The 21,279-nt window shown below is 38.6% G+C and overlaps 5 protein-coding genes across 9 annotated transcripts in view; 3 read left to right on the forward strand and 2 right to left on the reverse strand.

Annotated features, from left to right (window-relative positions):
* Positions 1–10,968, forward strand: part of LOC108972451 (disheveled-associated activator of morphogenesis 1) — a 199,646-nt gene extending 188,678 nt beyond the window's left edge. For all 3 annotated transcript variants that reach the window (XM_018939036.1, XM_018939034.1, XM_018939035.1), the window contains 11 exons: positions 385–954; positions 5,853–6,398; positions 6,463–6,660; positions 6,720–6,941; positions 7,004–7,181; positions 7,246–7,920; positions 7,980–8,185; positions 8,247–8,383; positions 8,497–8,658; positions 8,723–8,886; positions 9,779–10,968. In XM_018939036.1, coding sequence (XP_018794581.1) covers positions 910–954; positions 5,853–6,398; positions 6,463–6,660; positions 6,720–6,941; positions 7,004–7,181; positions 7,246–7,920; positions 7,980–8,185; positions 8,247–8,383; positions 8,497–8,658; positions 8,723–8,886; positions 9,779–10,650 — 3,405 coding nt within the window. In that variant the 5' untranslated portion in view covers positions 385–909 and the 3' untranslated portion in view covers positions 10,651–10,968. The remainder of the gene's footprint in view (positions 1–384; positions 955–5,852; positions 6,399–6,462; positions 6,661–6,719; positions 6,942–7,003; positions 7,182–7,245; positions 7,921–7,979; positions 8,186–8,246; positions 8,384–8,496; positions 8,659–8,722; positions 8,887–9,778) is intronic.
* A 1,691-nt stretch (positions 10,969–12,659) lies between these two features.
* LOC108972485 (deoxyribonuclease-2-alpha) lies at positions 12,660–14,914 on the forward strand. Its single transcript, XM_018939101.1, has 3 exons — positions 12,660–12,985; positions 13,045–13,758; positions 13,822–14,914. The coding sequence occupies exons 1-3, from the start codon at positions 12,873–12,875 to the stop codon at positions 14,096–14,098; spliced, it is 1,104 nt and encodes a 367-aa protein (XP_018794646.1). The 5' UTR covers positions 12,660–12,872; the 3' UTR covers positions 14,099–14,914.
* Positions 14,898–17,591, reverse strand: LOC108972484 (ESF1 homolog). Its single transcript, XM_018939100.1, has 2 exons — positions 16,613–17,591; positions 14,898–16,556 (listed from the first exon to the last, which is right to left on the reverse strand). The coding sequence occupies exons 1-2, from the start codon at positions 17,498–17,500 to the stop codon at positions 15,066–15,068; spliced, it is 2,379 nt and encodes a 792-aa protein (XP_018794645.1). The 5' UTR covers positions 17,501–17,591; the 3' UTR covers positions 14,898–15,065.
* A 400-nt stretch (positions 17,592–17,991) lies between these two features.
* Positions 17,992–21,279, forward strand: part of LOC108972493 (poly(A) RNA polymerase, mitochondrial) — a 7,988-nt gene continuing 4,700 nt past the window's right edge. The window contains exons 1-3 of the mRNA XM_018939109.1: positions 17,992–18,071; positions 18,143–18,272; positions 18,327–19,185. Of these exons, the coding sequence (XP_018794654.1) occupies positions 18,173–18,272; positions 18,327–19,185 (959 nt within the window). The 5' untranslated portion in view covers positions 17,992–18,071; positions 18,143–18,172. The remainder of the gene's footprint in view (positions 18,072–18,142; positions 18,273–18,326; positions 19,186–21,279) is intronic.
* LOC108972494 (tetraspanin-2A) overlaps positions 19,958–21,279 on the reverse strand; it is a 3,247-nt gene continuing 1,925 nt past the window's right edge. For all 3 annotated transcript variants that reach the window (XM_018939112.1, XM_018939111.1, XM_018939113.1), the window contains exon 2: positions 19,958–21,102. In XM_018939112.1, coding sequence (XP_018794657.1) covers positions 20,321–21,049 — 729 coding nt within the window. In that variant the 5' untranslated portion in view covers positions 21,050–21,102 and the 3' untranslated portion in view covers positions 19,958–20,320. The remainder of the gene's footprint in view (positions 21,103–21,279) is intronic.

Here is a 21,279-nt window from a genome sequence, read left to right on the forward strand (position 1 = left end):
GAATGAGTGTGTTTAAATAAATATATCTAAATCAGATTTTATCCGTACACTTTGGAGAGATATTACTATAGACTTTGTAGACATTTTTTGTATATATTAAGAGTTAAAGCCGGTAGACAATTATGGGTTCGTTGCAATTTATACAATCTTGAGATAATTTGCAGACTTTTGATAAATTATTTATTGTAACGTTGACAACCATTCAATACAAATCCAAGTATCAAAGTAGAAACTGACAATTATGCTAGATTCGGATAAAAAATATTCAGCAATTGATAGCAACATTTCTCATTTCGTATAACAGTTTTTTTCAGAATTTTTTAACTTCATTTCTCAAACTTCAATAAATTTCTCAATCTAATAAATCGTTATTTTATTCCACAGACTCTTCAGTCGTGTCCCATCAGCTGTGTCAACGAACCCGACACGCTCAGCGCCAACAACGACAGCCTACAGACGACGCCGGATAGCACACTGCAGAAGCCGTCCCAGCAGCAACGCAACAACGAGGCGCACAACAATCATAATAACCATAATAACAATCACATAAGCAACAGTCACCTAACGAACAGCGCCACAAGTGACACATCATCAGCGTCCTTCCAGCAACGTTTCGATTTCAATCGTTTGAAGGCGCGACTGCCCGAACTCAATTGTCTACACAGTTTGCAACGTTATTGGCAGCAGCAGCAACAACAGCAGCAATCACAACAACCACATAACGTGAACATCGACAGTGACATCTTAACCGAGTCACACAGAGATGAGTCCGGTGGTGGCAACAGTTCATATTACACCACCAACATATTAGGCTGCACCATCAGTTATCCATTCGGCAAGGAGCCAAAGTCAGACGGCGCCAAGGAGACGCCATTGCAAAAGTTCTATCGCCATCAGCAACAGAAGAAAATGCCAGCATTCCGTGGTAGACGCGGCTGGTGTGGGTGCTTTCAGGTGAGTGTGCCGCTAAAAGTGTTGCCCAATGCATTTACAACGTCCGTCCGTTGGGTTAACTAAACGATTGCCACTCAACGGCAGTCATTAAGGCTTGTGCAGCGAGGCGTATACGCAATCGCTGCGGTAATTGTCGAAGTGAGGCTCGTGTAAATGCAGCGAGAAACATTATTTTTTATACTCGCGCAAAATTTCTTACTAAGGTAGTTTTGATTTGTTCATTTAACAATTCTTTACAATAAACCTTATTTTAAAGAAAATATTATTAATATTATATTAATATCCTAGATCGGGTTTTTACACCTATATTTTTTATCAAAATTTCTGCATGAATCTTTAGCAGATGTGATACAAATACCGTGAACTATTACGACATAGATAAGTCTAAGTTCTTTGACAAAGTTAAGCCTTCGAACATATTTCTGCTTTAGAACCTTTTTATAAAATCCAGCTGTGTTCGGAAATGACTGAAAACTGTTAAGAATCTACAATGTCGACCAGCATCAAGACTACAAAGCCACTAATAAAAGGATAAGACTTGGCAAAACCACAAACTATACCCTCAAGTACACTTAGCTTCACGCTGTCTCTGACATCAGCAAAAAAAAATTACGCTTGAAAGCAATAACATAATTAATTAAAGAGATTTCTATTGGAGAGTATATATGAACACCTCAATTAAGTGGTATAACCTCTTTCTATTCCATTATGGTACTCTACTTAATTTATCCCAATCTCTTGCTAATCCCTCTTCATAGATGAAGGAAGATAATATATAGCAGTTTTATATAAGTTGTTTAACCTCTGGCTATTTTCAGTCTACTACAATACTTTTAATATAAAATAGAACATAATATATTACTTCATTAAAGCCTAGCTATTTTCCATTCTTTTCGTTATTTAATTTATGACAGTTGTTTGTTCATTTCATCACTCTCTAATTTTTTCTAATTTTTTGCCAAACGATTGCTGCGATAATTTCCGTAATCATTACATCCATTACTTCTTTCGGTATCATCCTAACTTGAATCACTCTTACTTGTGCCTTCAAATGTGTTGCTATGAAGCACATTTTCTGGTAATGGGTGTTTAGTAAACTGGCGCGCGCTGCCGACATGGAAAATCGTTCGAGTGTAACGAAAGTCATTGGTGTTCTTTTCCTTTCATTCAAAACCGATTAGATTGCGTTGGTATTGTTGCCTCAAATGCCGATGTTCACACAGCGCTGCGCTTTGCTAAAAGTCTTAGCAAATTCTCGACATATTAGAGCGTGAAAATATGCAATTTATTGCTTTTATTGTTGTTCGCATCGACATATTTACAATGTAAGCAAGTAATGGTTGCTGCTGATATTTGGAAAACTCCTTGAAAGTTGCCTTCCAATTACTGTGGGTGAACCTTAATAATATTCCCTAATAGACCATTTTTCATACGAAGCGCGATTTCATGGCTTCGTTGTGCTTACGGACAATATTTTTACCAGAAGAAAGTTTCTTGCCAGAGTCAAAGTAATCTCAGAGGTTCTAACTTCGCGACTAGAAATTTTCAATTGTTGTTTACATATGTGACTATAAACATATGTAGGTATACGATTTCAGAAATATTTTTGTAGAATTGGATTTGTTCTCGTGAAGTAGTACCGATCGTGTGAACCAGGATAAATTTTTAGTGTTCGACTCTCCTTCACTCTTTCGCAGTAAATAACGCTAATAATTTTATGGAATGCCTTTTGGACTAGCTCTAGCCCTACATCCAACTAAAAAATTATTTAGAAGAAAAAAATTAATTTTTGCGACCTGTACTTAGTACATAAAAAGTATTTATTAATAAGATGAAAAAGACTTTGTTTTCTGTAAAATTTTAGAGGTAAAAAAAATATTACTTGCAATAGAGCTAATTTTAGTTATTTAAATAAGAATATCGAACATCGAATATCTTGTCGGTAATTAGAGAAATTGTAGAAACAACTATTATTTTATCGATTGTTTTTCAATAAAAAAATATCGATTATTAACCGATAATGAGAAACAACAATTTATTCATAGCAGATTTTATCGATTTATTTATAACAAAAAATTATCGACACTGATTAATTTTTTCGAAACATCGCTTCCTCATTGAATTTTCGATTTTTACATACCATGACTAAAACAATAACGATTATTATCGAAGCTGAGCAAAATTGTAGAACCTATCGATTAGTCTATAGCTTCGATAATTACGCTCTATAAACGAAAACAATATCCTATAAATGCTACAGTTGAAGAAGTATCGAAAATTTTCATGGCTTAAAAAAACATATCGATTATTATAAAATTTCGAAAATTATTGACTATTCTACTGAGCTGTTACAAATACTGAATAATTGAAACTCTAAATAATATCGACTATTAATCGATAATTATAAAAATTGCATAAACCATTCTTTCATTTCATGTAGTGATTTATAATGAAAATATCGATTATTAATCAATAATGAGAAAAATTATTGAAACATTATTTTTTTATTGAATTCTTGATTTCTTTATATATCGATACCATGATTAAAAAATAACGATTAAATTGTAGAACCGCCGATTATAATATAAATATTCTCTGTAACCTACATAAATATCCGATAAGTAATACAGTTAAATAAATATCGCTAATCGAACATTTCGATGATTTCAAAAAACATATTCACTATTAGTCGATGATTATGAAATTTCTAACGTCGTCGACTTTTCTGCTGCGATAATAAAAAATTTACGGACGAGAGAATCGAAATGCTAAACACAATAACTTTTAAATGCCACAGTTGAACAACCTTCAACCGTTAATATCGCTTCTTTTCATGCTTGAAATATAAATGACGATTATTTATCGATTATAAACAAAATTGTAACAGCTTCGACTCTTATACAACATTGGGAAATGCTAGCGAAACATATTCACAATTTTTATGACTTAAAGGAATAGTGATTATTTATCGATAGTATGAAAAATTATAAATTCACCGATTTTTTCCATGAGGTCGAAAGATAGGCGTTGCCTGACGCTACATTCGTAAAATGCCATAACTGAACAACTATCGATAGATTTCGAACATAGTAACTTATAAAAGATATCGATTATTTATCGACAGTGTGAAAATTTGTAAATTCACCACAGCTGCCAGGTCTAAGGATGAAAATATCGATTATATCTTGATAGCTTTTAGCGAGAAAGTAGTTCAACGAGAAATTTAGGCAGCGTGAAACTTCATTTCGAAAATTTGGAAGTTTTTACATATTTCTTCACTCCAGTTCGTTAAAATTTTATGGCACATTAGTTTTCCATTTTACGTAGGTTCACTTCAGTTTATCACCGACATTAAAGTTAAAAAAAATATTGAAAGTTTGTTTCAGAATTAAACGTACCATTTTTTTAGCGATTTCTGCTATTTGTTATCAAAGTTCGCTAAAGTAACGGTAAAGACGATTAAGTGAACATTGCAAGGCCATACTCACTTTCACACCGAAATTTGATGGCATAATATCTGTTTGTATTGGAAAACTTGCCGTGGGCACACTACATCATAACGACTACGAAAGTTGCAACAGCCGCTAAATTGAAATAACAATAACAGTAAACGCAATGAAAATTCGCAAGCGATTGCTACTACATATTTTCCGCATACTATGTAGGTATGTATGTAATGACAAAGCGGATCAAAAATGCATTAGCGGCTATGGCTATGGCTACTTGTTGCTCGGCGTGCAGTAAAAGTCTCCATATTATGGTTCGGTTACTTTCTAAGGTGTTGGCATAGTTACTGCTGCTTGATTTACCGTTATTTATTGAAATTTGTTGTAATTTTTCCTTTATTAGCTTATTTGGTGCGCTGATTTGGCCATTTGCACATACTGCACGAATTAGCGAAACCGAATAACGGGTAGTTCAGAAACTATTACCGAAACATTAACTTGCTGTTAAATGATCAATTAACAATATATTTGAATGAGTTTGACAATAAGACAATTAATTGGCGGACTAACTAGCGCTTGACATAATTAAGGCGGAGAGTTAATTTCACACTGTTAGGGATTTTGGAGACTTTTTGAAATTCAATTTAACTACCAAAAATGTAATGAATCATCATAGCTATTTGAAAAAAATTAAAAGTAGAATTAACAAAAAGTTTGTAGACTTTGGAAAAAATAGTTTATCAACAAAATTATAGCAAAATCCAACAAATTTATAAACAAGCACCCGAAATAATAACAAATTAACCAATAAGAACTTTGGAGACTTTCAACACTTACATACATAAAATTTTGATTTAACTTTACTTCTTATATCAGAAGCATGAATAATATTAAATAAATTAGTTTTCAATAAAGTTTAGTCTAATACAAAGAAAAGGTTTACCTTTTCTAATAACTACACCGGTTTCAAAGAAAATTTCATTTATCTGAGTGTATTCAAAAAAAGATATGAGGTATGTACATGTATGATAATAACCGCTATATATGTATATGTACATATATTGTTGTATGGTTGTTGTTAGCAAATCACACTACACACTGGTTTATGAATATTACTGCTGAAATGCAACAAACTCTTAACGAAGTCTTACTATATTCATATGTATATTCATTAAAAAATATCGAATGATAACTTTTTGGTATTGGAGAGTTTGGAGACTTTTTAAATTACGGACATTTTTATATGTAAGATGTATAGAAAAGTGTAGATATTAATATAAATAAATTTTTTTAAGTGTAGAGTTTGGAGATTTTTTAAAATTTTCTTAAATTTGAATCCGCCAACGAATATTATAAACTTCTTTGAATGCATTTTTAAGTTGTGTAAAGTGTTTTCTTTTTATTCTCAGAAGTCTTAACAAATATTTACACCAATATTTTATTTACTTTCAGGATGACGAACCACCGGAGATTTGTGTGGTTGAAGGCGCTTTCACGCTACAAACACTCACACCCACACAACCAATGCCACCCGTGGACGAGTTGGATGCGAAATTTGCCGAGCTCGTCGAAGAACTCGATCTGACGGCGCCCAATAAAGAGGCCATGCTCAATTTACCGCCACAAAAGAAATGGCAAATATACTGTTCACGCAAACAACCGATCGATACCACTGATGGTAACACCACATCAATCACACAACCACCCACAGCTGAGTACTACATTGAAAACCTAAAGACCTTAGTGCGTTATGTGAGTCTCAGCTTCGAAGATTCCAACAGCCATGAATATTATATACGTATCGAAAGCCATGGACCGTTTCTTGACGCGTTGAAAACGGCGTTACGCACGTCGGCACACAGCTTTGTCTTGCGTTTTGTCGATCTGGACGGTTTGCCTTGTCTACTAAATCTGCTACAGAAGATGGACGTATGCGTCGTGAATAGTTTACTGCATACGAGAATTATTGGTTGCATCAAAGCGTTAATGAACAACTCGGTAAGTTTAGGTATCGACATGAGAAAAAACATATTTGAAGACCCGCCGTTTTTTGTCGTTCTAGACCGGGCGCGCGCATGTACTGGCGCATCCCACATCGATCGACACGATCGCACGTTCACTGGTGGCGGACAATGTCAAAACTAAAATTGCGGCATTGGAAATTCTGGGCGCTGTCTGTTTAGTGCCAGGCGGACATCGCAAAGTATTGCAGGCTATGTTGAACTTTCAGGAATTCGCGGCGGAGCGCGTGCGGTTTCAGGTGAGTTATGAGTTTAATAAAACAAAAGAAAAGATCTTTGATGGTTACGCCTCTTTTAGACCGTCATAAATGACCTGGATCGCACGAGGGGCACCTATAACGACAATATCAATCTGCAAACCGCCATCATGTCATTTATCAACGCCGTGCTCAACTACGGACCCGGCCAAGAGAGTCTCGAGTTCCGTCTACACTTGCGTTATGAGTTTCTCATGCTCGGCATACAACCGGTCATCGATAAACTGCGCAAGCACGAGAACGAAACATTGGATCGGCATTTGGTAAGTACAAGTTGGTACTCAACAAAAGTTTTCACACTCATTTTATATGAACGAAACCACAGGACTTCTTCGAAATGGTGCGCGCCGAAGATGAAAAGGAACTGGCGCGCAAATTTAATCACGAACATGTGGATACGAAAAGCGCCACAGCTATGTTTGATTTGCTGCGTCGCAAATTGAGCCACTCGCCCGCGTATGCACATTTATTATCGCTGCTAGAGCACATGCTCTTGTTGCCATGTGAGTGACATAACTCTCTTATTCCCTGCTATTACTCTCAACTTCCTTCTTTTTCTTTACATAGATACTGGACCTTGTACACAGCACTGGCTGATGTTCGATCGCGTCGTGCAACAGATCGTGCTACAGACCGAGGGACGACCACAAAGCGATATCGATCCCGATGATCCCAATAAAGAGAAGCTACCCTCGCTAACACCACGTGATCCCGATGTCGCGCCGCTACAAATAAACGTTAGCGAAATCGTGCAATTGCTGGTAAAAGAAGAGGAACTCACACAGGCGCGTAAACGTGCCGACGAACTGGAGCGTGAAAATTTCGAAGTGCAATCGCGTCTCGCCAAAAAGGAGCAAGAGCTGGATCAGCGTCAACAGGAAAAGGAGGATTTGGAGACGAGTTTGGCGCGCATGCGTGAACGACTGGAAAAGGAGTCGGCGAATCATTCGCAAGCCGTACAACGCGCACAGACCGCAGAAATGAAAGCGGAGGATCTGCAACATCGTCTCATGACCGAACAACAAGAGCGCACACGTCTCGAACGGCTAGTCACCGAAGGTAGTATACCGGACGATCAAAAGGTGGCCGGTCTTACCGGTTGCAATGGCGCCGTATCACCACCACCACCGCCGCCACCGATGAAAGCAGTGCCACCACCACCGCCACCGATGGCCGCAGCGCCGCCGCCACCACCACCATGTCCCGGTGCACCAGCCCCACCCGCTATGGCGCCAACAATGGGTGAGTAGATACAAAGTTCGCATGAAATTAACAGCACTTAATGCGCATTTAAACTATAGCGCCGCCACCACCTAAAACTGAGGTGCCCAAAAAGAATGTGCCACAACCTTCGAATCCGCTAAAGAGCTTCAATTGGTCCAAATTGCCCGATGCCAAGGTGCAAGGTACGGTTTGGAGTGAATTGGATGAGTCAAAATGGTACAATAACATGGAGTTGGAGTCGATAGATAAACTCTTCTCGGCATATCAAAAGAATGGCGTGGTTGTAAGTTGTTCTTTGTGCCGAATGTTTATTTTAAATTAATTTTTGCTTTATTTACCTCAAGAATGACGGTTCTGTGGAAGATCTAAGAGTTATGGGCAAGCAGCGCACAAAGATACTCTCCGTCATTGATGGACGACGTGCACAAAACTGCACAATACTCTTGAGTAAATTAAAGATGAGTGATGAGGAGATCTCCAAGTGAGTAAAAAATATTTTTTAAAGTAGAAGATATTTGTTGACCGACCTCTGCCTAAGCAAAGCTTCTTACAAAGCTACTCTTACTAATTTTCTTTTAACTTCTCCCTCCACAGAGCCATTTTGTCAATGGACAGCAATGAGCAGTTAGCTCTTGACATGGTGGAACAACTGCTGAAGTTTACACCCTCGGCTGAGGAGCGCGCACTACTAGACGAACATAGCGAAGATATTGAGTCTTTGGCGCGGGCTGATCGTTTTCTTTACGAAATTTCTAAGTATGTTTAATTATTTCATTCAAAGGTTAGGTCTTAACTATTTGTTTACTTAAATTTTACCCAGAATCCCTCACTATGAGCAGCGTTTGAAGAGTCTTCACTATAAGAAACGCTTTATGATCACGGTCAATGATCTGATACCGCGCATACGCAGTGTTATGGAGGCATCACGGGAGATAGCGCGTTCGAGACGTTTACGCAAGTTACTGGAACTGGTGCTGGCGTTGGGTGAGTGAAATCTTATTTGAAGAACTTGAACCTCAGGTTCTTGTAGAATCTTTTAATATTAGAAGAGAATTAGTTACATAAATTAAGTTTTTGAAGTGGTCGTTTTGGAGGGAGTCTGCCAATTCGGCAACGTTATGATGGACATAGATCCAACGTCAAAAATTGATCGAAGAGACGAATTGTCGCGTCGGAGCTTGGACGGAAAAGAGATTTTAGCGTAGAAGCTCACGTCAATATGATTTATGTTTAACCTCTGTGCGTCACATTTTGAGAGTCAATCGACTGCTTTCGATCTTTCGAGTTATCAAGTCGATTTTGAATTTATCTACAAAAACTCATAGTTTTAAGCTTATGATCTTAGGATCAGTTGTTCGGGCTCTGTGATGATTCTTTGTGAATCAATCGTCTGCGATCGTCATTTCGGGTTATTAAGGTCTTCATCGACTAGATGGCTATTTAAGTGACGCTCATTTACGAATAAAATACACGAACAATTTTTAGTTGAAAGATAAGATAGATGTAAACCTCCGGTAAAGAGATATCCGATTACTGATAAAGGAAGTTTTAAGAACTTATCCCAAAAAATTCGGCTTTACAAAAACGTATATTGAATGATATACGCACAGGGCATGTAAGTCCGCAAAAATCTGAATTTTCTATTGAGAATTTCGAACCGTTCAAGAGGTGTGGAACCTTGTAAGAATTGTCTCAAAAGCACAGGAATGTTACCATAAAACAACAGGTTGTTGCGATATAATCTTAATTATGACACACGGTTTGGAATAGACCCATGTTGCGCTAGTCGTGAAGGTTCAAATACTAATTGATAGGCAGGTAGATCTTCAGTAACTTGCGTTTCGAATTTTAATATTACTTTCCTTTGCACTTTCAGGTAACTACATGAACCGGGGAGCGCGCGGCAATGCCTCTGGCTTCCGGCTCGCCTCACTGAATCGTCTAGGTGACACCAAATCCAGCGCCGCCAAAGGTACCACGCTACTGCACTATCTAGTGCAAATGATCGATAAGAAATTCAAAGATTTGCTTAAACTTGAGGATGACATACCGCACGTACGTGAGGCGTCCAAAGTCTCGCTTGCCGAGATGGACAAAGACATACAAATGTTGCGTACCGGTTTAGCGGATGTGGCGCGTGAAATCGAATTCCATCGCTCTGCGGGCCCAGCACAAACGGGCGATCGCTTTCTACCTGTTATGCGCGAATTCCACGCGCAAGCTTCGGTGCGTTTCGCCGAATTGGAAGACAAATTCCAAGATATGAAGACGCGTTTCGATCGCGCCGTGCGCCTATTCGGTGAAGACGGCGCTGTGCTACAACCCGATGAGTTCTTCGGCATTTTCGACACATTCTTGACCGCGTTCACAGAAGCGCGTCAAGATAACGACAACTTCCGTAAGCGTCAGGAGGAGGATGAGAAACGTGCCAAACAGGAGGCCGAACTTAAGAAACGCACCATCGAACGCAAGAACAAAGAGGGATTAATGTCGTCGGTGGCGCGCAATTTAGGACTTACGTCGTCTGCGAGTACGACGGGTCGCGATTTGCCGGCGAAAACAGGCGACAACAATAAAGGCGAGTTCGATGATCTAATATCGGCGCTGCGTACCGGCGATGTCTTCGGCGAGGATATGGCGAAGTTTAAGCGCTCGCGTAAGACGCGCGCCAGCAATGGCAGTGCGTCACCGCCGCGCCATGGACTACATCGTGAGGAAAGTCGCGAGCGCACAGTACGACGACAGTGAGCAGTTTTAAGCAGCGCAAACGCGAATTAGTAGGAATTCTAGGTGCCGTGTAAGCGGAAGCTTTTTGTATTCAGATAATGAATTATCTCACTGTAATGATAATGACGCAGCGCAGACTGCGTAGCAATTAGTTATTGATATACATATACATATGGATAAAGAATTGGTAGAAAAGCTATGAATGTGTGTAAATTTACTGAGGCGCTTGGGCGCGCTCAGATGTTTGTAGCTCCAGTGTAAGCAAACAGCACGCGATATATGTACGTATATGAAGTAATGCTATTATTATTATTATGATTACCTATTAAATACTATTATTATTATTATTATTATTACTAAAAGCTATTTANTATATTGGTATATATATATTGGTTAAAAATTGTGCGTAGTTTTTTTTTACACTAAAAAGCTGCTCATTTGGCGGAGCAACCGATATCGCTTCACTATAGTCTAAAACTCCCATACAAGCTGAACGACCAAAATCAAGTTCTTGTATGAAAATATTTGTCTTTAATTAGATATCTTCACAAACTGTTGCGTTATCGCCCAAGTCAAAGGTACAAACTTCGAAAAAATTATTGTGATCGGATTACTATCACATAATGATGCCATACAAACTGACCGATGATAATTAAGATCTTTTATAGAAACCGTGAAACGTATTATAGTTTCTGCGCTACTGAGGTTAACATTTTTTCTAGTTATTTTTTATAAATTACTGGAATAAATTTCCTTTTAATGCTGGGAAAATGAGATCACATAATATTGTGTACAAATCGTATATTCAAAAAAGTGATCTAATATCTCAGAGAAAGTTTGAAATCAGCTGTTTCCAAGAGAAAAAATCATGGAGAGCGTTTCTACAGCACGAAAAACAAGAAAAGTTCTAAAATCATACTTTGAGAGCTCATAGAATATTATTTGCGAACCCTACTGACGAAGAACTGAACTATTAAGTCGGAGAAAGAAGTTTGAAATCATCTGAAGCTTCGCAGTACTGGGTTAATATTGAAACTCTGGTATTTAGCATATGAAACAGACAAACAAACGACTGTTTATTCTGTAGCAATTTCCATATTTGATATTGATATTACTTATCAAATAACAGAAGACCCAGCTAGTGACCCTTAGCGAATGCCACCCAGAGAGAGCGAGAGAGAGAAAGAAAGAGCGGCAGTGGGAGAGAGATAGCCTCATGCATTATTTGAGCCGCTGATTCCTGCAACAATAGAGAGCTTAGACCTAGAGCGGCTAAACGACATATTAAGTCGAATACTGCTTATTAATACATTTTATTTCTGCGGTCATTAAGCCAACAGTGGAAGACTTTGACAGACAAGTGCGTTTAACATAAAATCTCCATTTCAACAACACTTAAAGCTTATGGCGTTTAGAAAGAGTGAGCTTCTATGAAAGCTTTGTGCTAATTTTTTTTAGCTTTCGCTGGCTAACGCTCAGATTATCCAATAATAATAATTATATATAAAGAAATTGAGCTTTCCACCAAAGCTGTTTATTTAACTTAAGAAATAATTATGGTAGACGTTGTTTTTTTTTCAATTATATATTTCGTTATATTTATTTTAGTGCAATTATATCATTTATGAATATAAATAAAATTCAAATTTTTACAAACTTATGTATATATATAGACTTAAATACACATCTAGATGTGTATAAGAGAATACCTATATATCTGAGGGTCTAATTAGTGTTTATATAGACAGACAAACAGACGCACATGGCTAAATCGACACAGCTCATCATGCTGAACATTTACATATACATTTTGTAGGGTATCCGACGTTACCTACTTTCCTTTTCGGCCCAATAGTAGTTCCAAATTCATTAGTCTCTAACCACTTCAGAAATATTGGCTTTCCCTACAGGGTCGTTCGTAGCATTTGCAATATAATACTAGCTTATCGTAGCGGCTGACTCATTTTAAATATTACAAAAGATTTCAGTAAGCAATGGCAAAAGATAGCACGCTTGATTCACTGATGTAGCTACTTTGTTCTCAATGACTTATGAGTTTCGATTATGCTGCGAGGCGCAAGTGCTTATATTAAATTGAGCGACTTTACGGAACTCAGTTTCAAACTGAGCTCATTGAAAGCAGGACGGACTTTTTTTTGGACACAAGTGATTTTTTAGAATCTTTTTAGGTGAAGAGTGTTTACTTTTGCTGGAATTTTATTTAAATTGCTGAAATAACCGTTATGCGTCGCGAACTCTTGCTGCTTGGCTTGTTGCCCATTCTCTGCAGCTTGGCTGCGAAGCAAGCGACGCCCAATGTAGCATGCCGGGACGAAAATGGCGCATTAGTTGACTGGTGAGCCCAAAACAGCATGAATATAAGAAATAATAGCTTCACAATCATCTTCCCCACAGGTTCTACATGTACAAATTGCCGCGCATACACACACAGTACGGCGCCCGACGCAACAGCAGCGGCTTCAACTACCTCTACATTACAAGCAACAGCTATGACATCTGGCGTCTATCGACACACGAAGTCACCTCGACCGACTCCATGCCAGGTAAACTGCTGCAACCGCTCTTCAACGATGAGCGCGTGCTATTGTTGGCCTACAATGACCAGAAGCCCAACAGTAATTCGAGCACGCCGAAAGCACACGCCAAGGGACTGCTGGCGACAGACGGCGAGACGGCAGTGTGGTTGGTGCATTCGGTGCCGCGTTACCCGGAAATACCAGTTTACAAATATCCGCTCACAGGCGGGCGTTATGGGCAGAGTTTTCTCTGCATGTCATTGCAGGCCAGCGAAGTGGATAAAGTGGCCACGCAATTGCGGCTAATGGTGCCGTTGATATACTACACGCGCACACCCGACGCGGTGCTAGCACGCTTTCCCATACTGCAGCAGGTGGTGGCGGGTAAGTGGCAGCGGGAGGCACCTTTTCAAAATAAAGTCAAGCTGGCGACGCTCGGCGGCACAAAATTCAAATCGTTTGCGAAGAGCGGCAAGGCGGTAACGGAACTGTATGAGGATGTCATAGCGCCGGCGCTGGACGTCAATCTGCTGGTGGAGACCTGGCGTAATGGTGGCGGTAATTTGGAAACCAACTGCACGCGGAGCGACAAGTGAGTAGAGAAATTATTGATTTAAAAATATAAAATTCCAATATACTTATTTTCACATCGCAGAGTCTACAACATACAAGAGATCAAAGAACAGCACCTGCAAATCGCTTTCAATACCACATCCGATCACTCCAAATGGGCGGTGTCGCAGGAGAGCGGTTTTCAGCTTTGGCGTTGGCGTGTCGGCGGTGCGGATTGGCTTTGTGTGGGCGACATTAATCGACAGCGGGATCAGCTGGTGCGCGGCGGTGGCAGCGTTTGCTTGAAGAACAGCAAGGTGGCGCAACTTTATAGGCAGCTGATACAGGGTTATGAGCCATGCCCGAGGCTAAGTAATTGAAACGAATGAATGCAAGCGATAGTGGGAGGTCTAAAATTAGTCTACGTACATACTTACATACTTATGTACATATGCATGTATATAGTTATGTAAACTAGTAAGATAAAATGTTAAATTTAGCTTAAATAGATTTAAGTTTATTGCGCTTTTTGCGGATTTTTAAACTTCCCACATCTCACATAACCTCAAAACTGTTATCCATAACGGTTTTTGTTGTTGTGGTTTGGACTGCAAAAAATAGTTCTTAAATAACTTTTAATAATGCCGTCGAGTTGAAAGTCTTTGGTTGGATAAAAATAATAAGTTCGGGTTATATTGACTCGACTGTTGTGGTAATTGGGACTGTGCCATAATTATACATACATATTCCCTAAATTTATTCGGCCAATCGAATATTACTTCGTCGGGCCTACGTAATCGGAACGGACCCGGATTTTTATCTGGCCCAGAACTTTCAACTCGGCATTATTCTGCCGCTGCAACAAGAACCGCCGACTCGGCAGAGTTCTGCCCGACACACAAAAACAACATCAAACTTATGCTACGGTTTTTTTATCAAACATACACTAATTATATGAAACATATTTCTCATATCATTTAATATTACAAATACTCTAAATATTATGTACTTTAATTAATTATAAACTCACCTGCCCGCATTTTATGTAGCAGTCGCTTTAACACAAAAAAAATTAAAAATTTTGTAAAAAATGTTGCACAGCTTGCGCTCGCATTCAACACAACATATTCATCACACAGTAAAACATACATACATTGTTAAAATATAAACATATGTGGCTCATAGTTTTTATGAAATTCACATGAAAATTTTTATTTTCACTTTTTTAAGGTTAAAATTGTAAATTAATAATTTTAGCATATTTTGACACTAAAACTTCATTCTGAACTTTTTACACACACACAACTTTATCTATGTAAATTTAACAAGAACAATAAAAAAAAACAATCACTTCTGCTGCTTCATTTGAATTTTGCGCTTCAAACTCTTCACCAACAGCGTGTTCTCCAACTGTTTCTTCGGTCTTTTGACTTCGATTTCCTGCGTGTCAGCATCGTTACCATTTCGTAAGCCCTCGTCACCATGTCGGCGTTTCAGCTTTTCTTGTATAATCAATTCCATCGCTTTGGTCTTCTTGAAGTGTGAGTCGGTGGGATCAATGTTGAATTTGGCCGATGTGTAAACAGCCTTGAAACGGTCATCATTTATATTTATTTGGAAGTTATCTTCGACCGGTTTCGTTTCTTCCGCAATTGTGGATTTCGATTTTTTCAATTGTTTGCGTCGTTTACGTTTCGATTTGGTTTCTTGTTCGGATTTAAGTATTTTCTCTAAACTGAAGTGTTGTTTGCCTTGCTCGTCTACATCGTCATCGTCCAAGAGTAGTTGCAGCTCTTTCGCTTGTTTTTCCGCTTCTTCTGCAGCCTGCTGTTTATCCAAATCATTTTGTTGTTTCTTTAGTTTATCATGTTTTTTCGCTTTGGGATCAACGTAATCGCCATTAGCGAATTCTTCCGCAAAATAGGGGTCGTTCATATCGATGCCATCAGGTATGCTGTCCGATTCCGAGGAATAGTCGGCGTCCGGATCTAAGCCACGCGCTTGCAATTTCTTCTTCTTTCGTTCCTCTTTGCGTTGCTTATTCTTTTCACTACGTTTTTGCAGCACTTTTTCAATAGGCGTTAGAGGCTGTTTCTTGTTTTGTTCCTCGAATTCTTCTGCATCCTTATCTTTGTCGTCCGTTTGCTGATCTACATTCCAGCTTATTTCCATTTCAAATTTATTATTCTTCTTTTTCTGTTCTTTCTCATTGATTTCCGCAAGCAGCGCTTTGTATTTATTAATTATTTCATCTTTTTTTCTTTTAGGTTTTTCAGTTTTTACTTTGTCATTTGATTTGTCTGGCAGCTCAGACTCATTTTGTTGGCCCTCTTCAACTGTTGTTTCTTCGCTGCTATCATCATCATCCTCACTGCTGTAAGCAACCATCTTCCGCAAATCCCTGTCACTAATTTCATTCAATTTTCCGCTGGATAATTTTTCGCCCAGTTCTTGTCGTTCCACTGCGGTTTCATCCCAAGTCAAATCGACTTTAGCCTGTTGTAAAGCCGTTGTTGTAAACTGGCGCGGTTTATAGCCATTTGTATCAGGTAAATCAGTGCAAACATCGGTTGGCTCGTCTTCGTCAAAAGTGGTATCGTCGGGTATGAAGCGTAAATCAACACGTGTTGCTGAACTCTCATACTCAATACCATCGCATTCTTTATAAATTTTGTCAGCAGTTGCAATGCTGTCAAAAACAGCCACGGCATAGTAGTAACGCAAGCGATTTAATTGATACTGACGTAGCTTTTCCATGTGATATTCATCGCCCTCCTCCGCATCGCTATCTTGCTCTTTGACTATGTCCTCGTCGTCCGAGCCAGATTCAGCTGCGTCCTAGAACAAATATAAAAGTTAAGTGTATGTCTAATTAAAAGTTATGTAAATAATACCTGCGCACCATTCACCTCCTTTCCAAGTCCAACAAGTTCAGTAGGTCCGTGTATATCCTCTTCCCGCATACGCTCTTTTCCAAATTCTGATGGATAAATTTTCACACTCAAAACACTACCTCCAGGTGGCAGAAATGAACTAAATAGCACCATTAAATCCACAGCACGTATGCGATCCCAGTCCATATTACAAACCGCCAATCTGTTTGTAGACTCATCTGTAGTCTCCGCTTCTTGATCTAATTCGCCCCAAACATGATCGATATTTGCCTCAAGATCATCATCTTCATCAGTGGACTCATCATCCGATGAAGAATCCGTTACAAGTCTTCCTTCACCACGTGCATAATCAATATTTGGATTCAATAAACGTTCACGTAGCGCTTTTGACACTTCCTCGCCATCGCTAACGAGTTCATCATTTGCACCTTTCTCCTCTTCACTGGGCGTGCTTTCGCCTGAATCATCTTCACGAATTATAGCTTTTTCTTCTTTGCGGCGCTCCAACTCTTCCTCCGTTTCGTCATCATCAACACCTGTGTTCTGTTGTTTACCTTCATCTTCGTCTGTTTCGGTGTCTGAAGAATTAAGCTCATAGTATTTGCGTAGATCGTCGGCATTACTTTTATTAATTCGTCGACCATACTTATCCACTGTGTACTTCACTTTAAATTTATTATCAGTAAACATGCCCTGGAAGCGCTTATCTATCTTCACTTTGCGTTGTGTCATAGGAATACCACGAAAACGTGGATCATTGACCAAGTGCTGGAAACGTTCATCCTGCCATATAGCGGATGACGTTGACGGCGCATTGGATGCGGCTTTATCTTGTGTTGTATCATTTTTCTTCACTTTTGCTGATTTTTGTGGTTTGTCTTTTGCCATTTTGCAAATTAAATTCTATAATACACTAATATGTATATCTCACGTAAGCTGAACAAAACACAAGAATTCACTATTTGTAGCGGTAGATATGCCAAAATAAACCGCACGTGCAGGCAACGCAGAGATGTTCAATGTCACAATGCTAGGGTGGCCAGAAGTCATGTTGTGAAGTTATTTTGATAAAAATGTTATAATTAATTAAAGAAAATTAGTTTTAAACATACAATACACATTTTTGAAAGGTACAGCGTAATTGTGCCGTCCTTTATGTTTATTTATAAGATTGTGAAGTAAACCAACGCACTCAATTCATTGGTAAAACCGCGACATTTAACCTATATGCTTAAATCATTAAAAACTAAAATTGTTTGAATAAATTTTTTTTGCTTTTTAAGAAAAAAAAAACAACCGCTTAAATATTATTTCGCATATGTATTATTTAACGAGGGCTATTCAAATAACGATTACTTGTTTCATATTCGTGAGTTTGCATCACTGAACACCAGCAACAGCTGTTTAGTTCAACGTAACCTCTTAGAATTTCTTGGACCGCTAAACTTTGGTTCCCTTGGTTTGTATATTCTGTTTTACTATATTAATTATACATATTTATTATCATTATAATGTTATTTCTGTTTAAAGGCACTTGTCAATCGTTCGATAAAATATATAATGCATTTTTTGATGAGAAACAACACAAAACAGTTTCTATTTTGGAGCAAACATCTATACAGAACATGTACCTCAAGAACTCTAGCTAGCGAAGCTAAAGGTAAGCAATTTCCTTCGTTTCTTAATACTAAATTTTGACAAAACTCTACTTTAGAAAGAATCGCATACAGTGAAATGATGCAACAGCGCCAACAACAAGCCACTCGCAGTATTGTGGTACAAGTCCATTCAGAAAATTCATTCCCTGAATTGTATAACTATTGCGCTAGTTTTGGAGAAATCTTAAGTGCACATCATTACCGCATACAACAGGAAGAGGAACAGCACTATATATTATTAGAGTTTGGCAATGCACAAGAAGCCTCTGCGGCTATTACCGCATCAGCGTATAATGATGAATTATCGAGTGTGCCAGCACATTCTCCTTTTCTATGGTTTAGAGCGACAAGTGGCAAGCGCGCACTCAAAGCAGCGGCAAAATCCATCAAAGCGACTTTAGCTGGAGTTAACGGCACCACAATGTTGGAGAGTAATGCTTTGACGGATCTCTTGTGTGCGGCACCAAACTTAGATCAACAAATATTATATCTACATAAACACACTCAGCTTAATGACCTTGGTGTGCGTTTACGCTTTCTTGCTGCATTACAGGTGCAACAAGCGGTGTCGGGTATGTTCCCCCACGCAAATGCACAACCCTTTGGTTCATCGGTGAATGGTTTCGGTCGAATGGGTTGCGACTTGGATTTAATATTGCGTTTTGATCGAGAAGTTGTTGGTGCAACTACCGTGCAACAGCGCAATCAAGAGTCACGACTTGTATTTCACACTAAGGAGAATCTAACAAATGGACGTTCGCAAACGCAACGACAAATGGAAAGTATTGGTGATATGCTACATCTATTTTTGCCCGGTGTTTGTCATGTGCGACGCATATTGCAAGCGCGTGTGCCGATTATCAAATATCATCATGAGCATCTTAACTTGGAGGTGGATCTATCCATGAGTAATCTGTGAGTATCACTTTTAAATAATATTTATGTAGTGTTTGAGTTTATTTTTATACAAAGTCATAAAATAATCGGTTAACAATTTATAAAACGTTGTGGCGTGCACTGAAATATTTTATTTTGTGAAAATTTATCCAAGAAAAGTTGCGATAAGCATGTGTGATAAATTTTTTTTTCTCAGAAGCTGTTTTAAATTAAAACAAAAAAAATTAAATAAAATAAAACTATCGCTAACTTCGTTTGCACCTAAGCTAAAAAAAAACCTTTCACAGACAAAAAAAACTTTCCATGCAAGAACTAAATTTCTATCGTTCAGTTGCACGGCTTTACGCGGTTGTAACGATTATTTAATCTATGCTGTAATAATCTGTTATGAGCGCTTCCGCAATTGAGCAGCTTCTTGAGGAAAAAAGGATGTGTGCAAAATTCATGAGCGATATCTCAAAAAATAAGAGTCTGCTCGCGTATATATGCACAGACGAAAAAGGCTCGATGTACTCAATCTTTGTATATGTACCCTGTTCAGGATATAAAAAATTTAAATTGCGATAGCCTATTGTCCTGTTTTATTGAAGTATCCACTTTAACTGTCGGATGTAGTTAAAAATCATTGGAAGAAGTTTTTGGAATTTTAAGTTTATTAGATTTCTTTATGTTCTTGCTTCATACCTCAAGTTGCTATTTATTGTCTTTGAAGCAATAAATATTTTTGTAATTTATCTTAAATACTTAGTTCCCCGAAAAAAAGAGCAACGCTGATTGATAACGACACTTGTTTTCTTGTTATTTTCTTCCAAGTGCAGAAGAAAACACAAATATTTATTTATTAACGATTTCATTAAAACTATTTGTGCGCTTAGGTATATTTGTAAAGTTTTCATTTTGTTAACCAAACTTAAAATTCTAATGGATAACGGTAAAAATTAAAATGCATGAAAAGGATGTACATATGTAGTATGTAAAAAGTTCATTCGGCGGTTTTGTGGTAAAAAACTAAAGTTGTAAAATTGTCGGTTTCCAACGGAACTCAATGCGCGCATTCATCGCTAAATGTAAACGTACGCATCCCCAGCAACTACTATTTTGCATATTCGACTCCCAACATCGTCTGCTACTATTTTGCGCTACTTGTAATGACTCAGCGTCGATAAGTCTGCGCTTCATCCTCCTCCTTTTTAACCGCTTGCACTAGCACTAAACTCAAAATGGCGCACACCACATTCAACATCGCCAACGCTAGGGCCACACCCACAATCCAAGATGTCTTGCCCTCGAAAAACCAAGTCAACTCATCGACACAACCGTTAAAGAAACAATTACCGCTCACGGTGTCGCGACATGAGTTAGGCAGTGGTTGATGCAAATTCCAATAATCCCATGGTCCCGTAGCGCCACAGCAGCCAATATTGCTCTGTATCATATTGAGCACATACGATGAATGTGAGTACTCCGAGGTGCTTACCAAATAAGTCAGCGAGCGCTGTAACAACGGCTGCAAGCTCGAGTGCATGGTGCTGTAATCGAGCAAAACCGCCGAACCGGCCACACCAGCGACAAAACCAAACACCTGTGTGCCGAGAAAGACCAAAAGCGCCAAAGTGTTCTCCATCAAGGCGCTAAGGCAACCCAAAAATGTCACCGCCATCATGATAATGCTTGTGCCAATTAATATGTAGACACCAATATAAAAGGTTTGTGCCTGTAAAATGGTCAGCCAATTGCTGAAACCCTCTTCGGCGCGCAGCCAGACGGAAAGCGCGAACAGCGCCGTGGCCAGCATCCATGCGACAATATTGAGACAGAAAAGCGTGTACTTTACGCAACCAATTTGCTTCTCCAGCGTATTCTCCTGACGCCCCAAACCCATTTTGTTGGCTATGTAGACGTTTCAATGATTTTGTTATGTTCAAAGGCGATTAACTGTAATGAGAGCAAGAGAGAGAGGGGGATTGTTTAGTATGCTTATTAATTCAAGTTGTGCAGTTTTTAGGCGTAAATTTTTTCTTCAAAATTGTGCTGACGATTTTTTTGCAGTTTTTTATATAATTTTTTAAGTAATAATTTTTGTGGCAATGCACTTTAATTATAATTATTTTT

This window comes from Bactrocera latifrons, unplaced genomic scaffold, assembly GCF_001853355.1.
Source record: "Bactrocera latifrons isolate USDA-ARS-PBARC rearing strain unplaced genomic scaffold, ASM185335v1 scaffold_4, whole genome shotgun sequence".
NCBI classification, from domain to species: Eukaryota; Metazoa; Arthropoda; class Insecta; order Diptera; family Tephritidae; genus Bactrocera; species Bactrocera latifrons.